The sequence below is a fragment of the Archocentrus centrarchus genome, chromosome 8 (assembly GCF_007364275.1).
Source record: "Archocentrus centrarchus isolate MPI-CPG fArcCen1 chromosome 8, fArcCen1, whole genome shotgun sequence".
NCBI lineage: Eukaryota > Metazoa > Chordata > Actinopteri > Cichliformes > Cichlidae > Archocentrus > Archocentrus centrarchus.
In genome coordinates this window covers 8,718,863-8,727,892 of record NC_044353.1, presented here as the reverse complement: position 1 = coordinate 8,727,892, position 9,030 = coordinate 8,718,863, and the positions used below count along the sequence as shown (strand labels likewise).

The following is a 9,030-nucleotide window of genomic DNA, read 5'->3' as shown; positions in this document are numbered from 1 at the left end:
AAACTGGGTGAAATTGCAGTGAGTTATAAATGAATTTTTTAATGTGCACAGACCCCCTGCCTCTATAAAAGTGCTGCAATGATGTAGTCTGACAGTAAATATGTTTAATATTACTGAGCTGCAGAGGTAAATAGTGTCTCACACGTGCTTTGGTAGGCAGAAGTACACGAGGGGAGTCCTTTCCAAACTTATAAATTGTTTTCCAGCCATAATTTAACCATTAAATTTCACTGCATCTAATGTAATTTGCAAAACTTATTCACAGAAAAGGGGGTCTTAGACCTCCTTTTACCCCCATAATATCCACCCATGCTTACATTGACAACACAATTTTCTTAAACATCTTGAAAGGATGGTGGTTCTCAAGGGAAGAGCAAGCTGAAATCCTCGTTTCAGATAGTGGATGAGCTGCACTAAGAGGCAGAGTCAGAAAAATCAGGAGTATTTTGACAGCAGGTTCTTGTATTCTATATTTGGTATCTTTAAAAAAGCTCTAGGAAGTCTGTGCGGTTTTACTTTATTATGAGATTAGACATGAGATTCTTAAATTGATGTAATGTTTCATTTCTACAAAGTGGAAAAAACAAATTGCACATAAATATTGTACTTACGGTAATTCATTTCTTGTCGCGCCGCTCCTGTGTGTTCGGCCTCTGAGAAAGCGACGTCACGTCCGGTCTCTCTCGGGCTTCGCAGGGCTACAGCATGGCGGACACCGGTGTGGTGGAGGTTCTTCTACAGCGGGTTGAGAAGGTGGACGACGGCGTGGACAGCCTGGACGTAGCGACCAGCATCGGGGTGGATCACCAGGTCATCGTCGGGGCCGTGAAGAGTCTGCAAGCTCTCGGTGATGTAAGTTTAACGACCCGAGAGACAGCGGAAGTTAGATTGTATGACTGATGCAATAAGTGGAGCTGACAATCGTGTTTGTTACCTGCTGTCCAGGTGATCTCAGCCGAGCTGCGTTCCTCCAAGCACTGGGAGCTTACCGAGGAGGGCACTGAGATAGCCGAGCAGGGCAGCCATGAAGCCCGGGTCTTTAGCTGCATCCCCCTGGAGGGCCTGGCTCAGAGCGAGCTCATGGTGAGTGCCTAAGGGGGTCAGGTCAGGTGGACCACAGAGGGGCTCGCACATCACCTGCAGGACTGAAACCAAATAAACTGCTGTCAACTTTGAGTTTGTTTTGTGTTTAACCCGTGTGCGTGTAGCAGCTCTGAATCGGTCGCTAATGAGACGAGGACACTTGCTCTGGTCACCACAGCTTTTATTTGAATCCCCCCTTTAAAATGGGGAACGAGGGGCATTAGTTTGGTGTACACAGCCAGGCTACACTCTCATCACAAGCTGCTTGTCTCCTCTGAGCGAGAAACGCAGCAGCCAACAGTGTACATAGAAAAACAAAACATGGGTAGTCCAATAAAAATATATACACTCAAAGAGAATTGACAACACAAAATTACTGAGTGACCAAATATGTTACAAAAATAAAATGAATAAAACAGATAATCAAAACGCACCTTTAAAATGGGGAACGAGGGGCATTAGTTTGGTGTACACAGCCAGGCTACACTCTCTGTAAGATGTGGATGAAAGAAACACAGATGATTTAAAATCTATTATTTCACAGGCTGGAAACAGATACAACCCTATTAACATCATCTTTATATCATCATCTATATATCTTTATTGCAGTAATTACATCAGTGTTGGTCCTGAGTTTCCCAATTTGTGCATCTCTTATTTATTTTATGCCATAATTTGTAATTGTTCAGTAACAATGTTGAACTCTGTCTTCGTTGCTGTGTAGAAACTGCCATTTGGGAAGATCGGCTTCAGCAAGGCTATGTCCAACAAGTGGATCCGAGTGGACAAGGCCCACGAGGGCGGCCCCAGGATATTCAGGACTGTAGGTGTTTCTTTATACCAGCCTTCCATCATTGATTTTTCTGCCTTTTCCTCATTAAGGTGTTTGTGTGTGTGTGGGGTTTACTTTTTGACCCCTAGGTGGACAGTATAGAAGACCAGGTCAGAGAGAAGCTGCTTCTGGTGCAGAAAAGCAACAGCACTCAGCTGGAAGAGAAGGAAAAGAATGAGCTGAAGAAGAGAAAACTGCTCTCTGAAGTGTAAGTCCACACACTTTCATACCTTTGTCTGCCAGGTGGCGTGAAAGGTATGATGCTCAGAGGTTTACCTGCACAAGCCAGTGTTTCTGGTATTACTGAATTGTAATCATCTTACTGCACTGAGTAGTGGCACTTCAAAAGTTTTCGTCAAGCTTAGCAGTAATATAAGATAAACAAGGTAGATACGGCGTATCCACAGGTCTTGAAAAAGAGGCTTTAGAAGACATTTAATGGTCTTGAATTTCATTCACAGAAGTATTTCTTGTTTCTTGTGACAGACAATATGTATTTGTTTCTTTGTCTGATTGTGGTGGACAGTGAAGCCTGCTGCAGAAGGCTGGTTACAGGCAAATGGCTACAACAGTAGCTCAGAGCATTAAAGATTTTTAGCAAAGAACGTGAGTTAAATCAGCCTCTTTTTTGTCAGTTGTCTGGGTCTGACTCCTTAGTTGATTTGTTTCATAAAGCTAGGAATTACGACAGCTGGGAGGGACTGTCAAAAAATGGGATTTATGTTTTTAAAATGTTCCCAATAAATAATTGTTGGTCTTATTTTTGTCTTATATGGCTTCAGAATGAAATGGATAAAAACAAATACATTATTACAACAGAAAAATTTCCAGAATAAAAGCCTTAAAGTTACAGTGTCTAAAGTTTTCACCACTAGATGTCAGTAGATTGCAAATTGCAGTCATCTGGGTTCTGTTTTCTTACCCCTCCCAATTCAAGTGCATAAATCCTAGCTACGGTGGCTGCTGTAGGCCAAGAGAGATCAAAAACATTAAATTTAGACTGAGCCGGCTGGCATGTTTCTACCACTGTTTGTGTAAAAAGTTTTTTGTACACACTTTATCTTAATTTATGTGAATAATATCTGCACTTAGCAGTAAATCAGGTAATTAAAAATGGATATGCTCAATTAAATATTTTGCATATTTTATGTTTTTACCCCCAAATCACCTCAAAAACTGGCCACTGATCATTTGCGGTGAATATACTCAGATAGTAAAGTGACTTCGGACTGGATCCTTCCCGGAGTTTTTCCATGGTGTGTAGGCTGTCAGTGCACTGTTTACCTCAGCTGTCAGTGCTGGGTGAGAAGTGTCCACCTTTATTTGCTCTGGAGGAAGATGTAAAACTTTGAAAGGTCTCAGATACGAGTCGATGAGTCAGTGAAGCTCACTTCTGTCTGATGACAGTGATACTGAGGTGACCTGTTGATGATCCTGAGCTTTTTTGTCGGTAAGCACTGCTGCTGGCTACTGATAGCTACTGTTAGCATCAGTGAAACTGTCTTTGAAGTGGATCTAACATTGTTGGACTCTGAGGTTTAGTGAATGAACTGGACTAGATTATTCTGCACAAATAGCAGAATACTTAAAACCATGTGTGTGATTTGTGAAACCTTTATCTGATTTGTGAAACTTCAATAAAGGGCCATTTCAGCACATTTTTTTTGCATAAAATCAAAGAGAAGCTGTGAAATAAAAGTGTTTACAAGATTGAAGTTTGGGTGTTACACCCCCGGTCTAGGGCTAGGGCATAACACCAGAGGTTAGACAGGCGGCCCCCTTGCCTCAGCCCCCAAAACACCACACATCACAAGCGAGTCAGACATCCATGTGTAATTTATTGTATGTGCGACAACATTGGCTCGGGGGTGAGCCAAGGCCAAAACAACAAACAAAAACAGCTAACCCAGGGGAGAAAAACTACCTAAACCCTACCCAAACAAAACAAACAAATGACAATTACTACCCCTAACTCCCTAATCAAAAAAACAGGAGAAACAATCCCAAAACCGAAATGGCAGCTCACCCCTTCCGCTCCGCACCTAAAACACATAAAAGAAAAACACAGTACTCTGCACGGCGACTAGGTAGCTGAGGCAAGGTCCGGCGCACAATATGCTCAGCTTGGGCCGCCCTCCTGGGATGTCAGACGCAAAGAGCTTTTGAGCTGTCAGCTGGTCATCAGCTGGTCCTCGGAGCCAATCACCAAACGCCAGATGGAGCGCCAATCCCCCCAGGTCGTCCAATCATCAGCGAAGGAGGCGGGACCGCCGAACACAGCAAAACCCCTGCGGAAACATGCTTGAAACACAGACATGTACACAACCAATAACACATACCACTAACACTACGGCAGTGGCCGTAACACAGTTTATATCAGAATCAGTCTAATAAGCTCACAGGTGCCCAAAAACAGCTCAAATCCCTGAAAATGTTTAGCCGTCCCAGAGAAACAGCTGTTTGAAATGCTGCTGTTCCATCCTCTCTGAGCAGCAGCAGAGCCCCTGCTTAAGAATAATGGATGGTGTCTGGGTGGTGTAAACAAACAGCTGTGAATAGAAGCTCCAGGCCTGTTTTTTAAAGGTATAGATGAAACTATTAATTTAACTGACAAGTTAAATGACAGAAAATAAATAGTGTTTGTCTCCTCTACATAAGATTTAAGTGTCTCTAAATGATGTTACTCGCCTCAGTCATTTCTTGGAACTATGCTGACAGTTGTCTAATGTTCCCTCTGTTGTCTAATTATTCATAATCCATGCATGATAAATCTTCTGTGCCCTCAGGGAGCAGTGGATCATTTTTTTAAGATCTAATAATAATGAAAAACCTTAAATCCAGAATGGATTTTCTCTCTAGTGTTAGATCGCTGCCAAGGAACGTTCTCTTCCAAAAACCTCTTACTCACAAACCAGTCTGTCATGAAGTGGAAGCCAAACTACAAATGTATGTTTGTTTAACGTTAAAATAATCCTCTGAATTTGAGACAGATGCACATGTTGTTGTAGGTCACATTCTCATGTGAGTGAGGTTCTCGTATTAACGCCACAGCGTCTCTGCTAATCAGCTTCATATCATAGAGCCTGTAGTGCAGGGAAGTCACAGGTTTGGATTGCTACACAGTATAGAATTTCCAGAGCATGATTTTTTTTTTTTTTTTAAAGAAAATAAACAACAGTGTAAGGCATTTGTGTAAACTTAATGTGTCAGACTGTTACAGCTCTCACCTGCCCGATGTCAGCATCGTAAACCCAGAGATGAGACTACTTAAGCGTGAAGTCAGTTAGCTCGGTAGGTAAAGAAATGGGCCTGAAAGTGTGAGCTCACAGGTTCGAATCAGCACTCAGGTGTTTTTTTTTTTTTGTTTGTTTGTTTTTGTCTTCTTTCTTGCTATCAAGAACATTTTGTTTCATTTTATTCTAATCAGTAAAGTGATAGTAGAACATTTTTCTTGAATACGCCTCTCAGGGACATCCAGGTGAACCTTGAAACGACCTCAAGCAAATCTTTCATTGTGGGACTGTTACCATGACCAGATGCTGAGAAAAAGTATGCATGACCATTAAAAACAGCTGCACCATGCAGGAGTTTAAACTAGTTTATTTCATGTTGTCTAGATGGTACTTTTCTGCTTGCTGAGTTCATTTTAATTTGTGTTTAGGACTGTGAAGTCTTACTGGATCACTAAGGGCAACTCCTTCAGCACCACCATTACCAAACAGGAGACCGAGCTCACCCCCGAGATGATCGCCACGTAAGTACAGACACATCTCATGAGCGCACCAGTAGCTCATCTAGTAGAACGTGCGCACCATGTACTAAGGCCGATTCCTCGCTGCAGAGGCCTGGGTTCGATTCCGCTCCCAGGCCCTCCCTCCTCTGGCAGTCTGTGTCAGCTTGCAGGGTCTCAAGCTGAGGACAGAAAAAAAATCTGCCCATAAAAGGGGACAAGTCCAAAGATGTGGGCTCAGTCCTAAAGGCAGGGCAGGACAGAAACTTTAGGGAAGCAAATGATTCTTTTAGGGTGAAGTTGTGAGAGTTGTTTAATAACTTATTCATCGTCTTTAAAAAAGTAGCAAAAAATGTAAATAAACGGAGCCGTGCTGCAGCTCGTGCTGTTTTCATGCTAAAGGCAACAAATGGCAACAGAATGAAATGAGCGCTCGTATCAGGTTTGCACGAAATCAGATGATAGAGGGGATTTGACTAAAAGCAGTATCCAGATGTTGTGCTGCCCAAAATTCAAATTGATATTCTGTGTGCTTCTCTGTGCTGACGCTGTGCTCGGTGGCTTTGCTCATCTCAATCATCGCAGCAGCGGATTAAAAAATGCCCAAATGAATTGGGAGAAGTGTGTATTTGTTACCTGATTGTGGTGATGTGTTTCAGTGGCAGCTGGAAAGAGAAGAAATTTAAGCCCTACAACTTTGAGGCCATGGGTGTCGCCCCAGACTGCGGTCACCTGCACCCGCTGATGAAGGTGCGGACGCAGTTCAGGCAGATCTTCCTGGAGATGGGGTGAGCAGCTGTGAGACAAGGAGAAACACACATACACATAAGAAAACACCCAATTAACCATCAGCTTTTTTTAGCTTCACCGAGATGCCGACCAACAACTTCATAGAAAGCTCTTTCTGGAACTTTGACTCCCTGTTCCAGCCCCAGCAGCACCCAGCCAGAGACCAGCACGACACCTTCTTCCTGTCAGGTGAGCCCGAGGTCGCGCGCGCTGTGCAAATGCGCTCCGATTCTAATCGGGAGCGGTTTCTGATCGCCTTTCACTCGCCATTTTTCAGATCCAGCCCTCGCTCACGAGTTCCCACAAGACTACCTGGAGAGGGTGAAGAAGGTCCACTCTGAGGGAGGCTATGGTTCACAAGGGTGAGACGTGATCACAAGCTCGCTTACCAAGTAACCGTATAGTTGCCATCGCTGCGTTTCATTGCATTTTTATTGACAAATATGTGTCCGGCTGGCTTCGCAGGTACAAATATGACTGGAAGATTGAGGAGGCTCAGAAGAACATCCTCCGCACTCACACTACAGCAGTCAGTGCACGCATGCTGTATAAAGTGGCACAGCAGGTGAGAGTTTGGGGCTGCTGCACTTTTGATATAATCACTCACATCTGGTGACTCAGTTACTTGTGACATACCAAAGAAATGAATGAAGTATGTTCCAAACAACAAGAGCACCAGCTTTTGACACTTATGACCTGCCCTTCAGGCACCTACTGTCTTTTTGGAGACTGAATTGCAAAGCTGGCTGAGAGCCAGACCTTATGCCTGACCTCACTAATGCTCTTGTGTCTGAATGTGAGTAATTCCCTTCATAGAAGAGCAGCTGATTTAGACTGAAATGTTCAGCAGTGGTTTCGCATGTCCACGTTATTTTGACCTTGTCACCTGTCCAGTCAATAACCTGGAAGCTGTTCTCCCTCTCCTCCTCAAACTGACCTCCAGGAGAAGTTCACCCCCGTCAAGTATTTCTCCATCGACCGCGTGTTCAGGAACGAGACCCTGGATGCCACCCATCTAGCCGAGTTCCACCAGATAGAGGGCGTAGTGGCCGACTACGGGCTAACACTAGGAGACCTCATGGGCGTTCTGCATCAGTTCTTCACCAAACTAGGTCAGAATCAAAAGAGGACACTGGAGTTTGAGAGGGTTAATTGAAAACCTGCCAATACACAGAAGCACAGCACTGATTTATTTATTTATTTAATAGGCAGCTGCAGTATCCTTACAAACTCTGGAACCTGAATTTATTCACCAAAGGGAGGGCCTGCCTGATTGGTTTGAGTTTCTTCAGGTGTCTGTTCACACAAACATTCCCTTTCTTGTTTGTTTTTTAGGAATTACCAAACTACGCTTCAAGCCTGCCTACAACCCCTACACAGAGCCCAGCATGGAAGTGTTCAGCTATCATGAAGGTACAGTGGAACCCTTCCCGATGAGGCTCTGTTAGACTCATTGATGACTGAAACTGAGCTTTGAAAGAACTTCCTAATCATCTCTCGTTTTTTGTGTATAATTTCTTTCCACATGAACAGGATTAAAAAAGTGGGTGGAGGTGGGAAACTCGGGAGTGTTCAGACCAGAGATGCTGCTTCCCATGGGTCTCCCTGAGGGTGTGTCTGTAATTGCCTGGGGCCTGTCTCTGGAAAGGTGAACATACATGAAATACAACACGAGTTAGCATCTTCTCAGTTCTCCTCTATCTAACTAACTAACTGGTCAAGTTGTAGGAGTGCGCCTGCATGTGTCTCCCAAACTATGGCAGATGTCCCATGTAGAGATTAAAGGTGTGTGATTACTTCTGTCTGTAGTTGTAATCACTCCTTTAGTTGTGTATGTACTGAGCTGACCCACATTTAAGAAATGTAGGTTTGTTTCCTGGAGAGGATTACTCCTGTTTGTACATGATTTAAGTTTATATTATTTTGTGAAATTATTTTAGGTCAGTCTGTGGGTCTTTGTTGCTGTTGTTTGCTATTTTTTTTAAGTCCCAGTTTTCTAACTAAAATCTTGCCAAACAGGTCACTTGCAAGTCACACTACTGCAGATTGTATTCAACTTCCTGTTTAAATCTAGCACTAATTGAGTCTTAACTAGGATCAACTGTCACAGCTAATCACTAAAGTGAGCTGCGTAACGTTCCATAATCCACACCAAGTAATCCTTTACTACTCTGGCCTCTGTTGCTTTCGCTCTCATCTGTTAGACACAACATAGTCGCGTCTCCGAAAGAACAACCGCTCACGCAGTCTCTTCCTCTGTCTCGCAGGCCCACCATGATTAAATATGGCATCAACAACATCAGAGAACTGGTGGGACACAAGGTGAACCTACAGATGGTCTATGACAGCCCTATATGCCTGTTGGACTCCTGAGTACCGCACAGCTATTGTTATTAATGTTATGGACCTTTTTTTTTTTTAAATATCATTACCATGTAACACCTCATGTTTACGTCTCACCTCAGAAAGCCCCCCTTACCACCTCTTTCCTCTTTATCAAAGCTCAGCCAGTAAAAGCAGTTGGCCTGAAAGCGGCTGTAGCACAAAGGGGGCGGGGTCTGTTTTTCACCACCCAGTTCTTCAGACAGATCTGATT

At 43.6% G+C, this 9,030-nt stretch overlaps 1 protein-coding gene across 1 annotated transcript; it reads left to right on the top strand.

Annotated features, from left to right (window-relative positions):
- Nucleotides 1–659: 659 nt before the first annotated feature.
- On the top strand, nt 660–8,851 carry farsa (phenylalanyl-tRNA synthetase subunit alpha). Its single transcript, XM_030735554.1, has 13 exons — nt 660–852; nt 946–1,083; nt 1,808–1,906; nt 2,005–2,123; nt 5,577–5,669; nt 6,305–6,433; nt 6,508–6,623; nt 6,712–6,796; nt 6,900–6,999; nt 7,378–7,546; nt 7,770–7,847; nt 7,968–8,082; nt 8,702–8,851. The coding sequence occupies exons 1-13, from the start codon at nt 706–708 to the stop codon at nt 8,805–8,807; spliced, it is 1,494 nt and encodes a 497-aa protein (XP_030591414.1). The 5' UTR covers nt 660–705; the 3' UTR covers nt 8,808–8,851.
- The last annotated feature ends 179 nt before the right edge of the window (nt 8,852–9,030 follow it).

What these genes read in the sequence shown, in the direction of transcription:
- farsa (XM_030735554.1), top strand. Translation starts at nt 706, where the DNA reads ATGGCGGACACCGGTGTGGTGGAGGTTCTTCTACAGCGGGTTGAGAAG. An exon ending in GCCCCAGGATATTCAGGACT is followed by an intron (nt 1,907 to 2,004) that starts GTAGGTGTTTCT and finishes TTTGACCCCTAG; the next exon opens with GTGGACAGTATAGAAGACCA. An exon ending in TCAGTTCTTCACCAAACTAG is followed by an intron (nt 7,547 to 7,769) that starts GTCAGAATCAAA and finishes TTTGTTTTTTAG; the next exon opens with GAATTACCAAACTACGCTTC.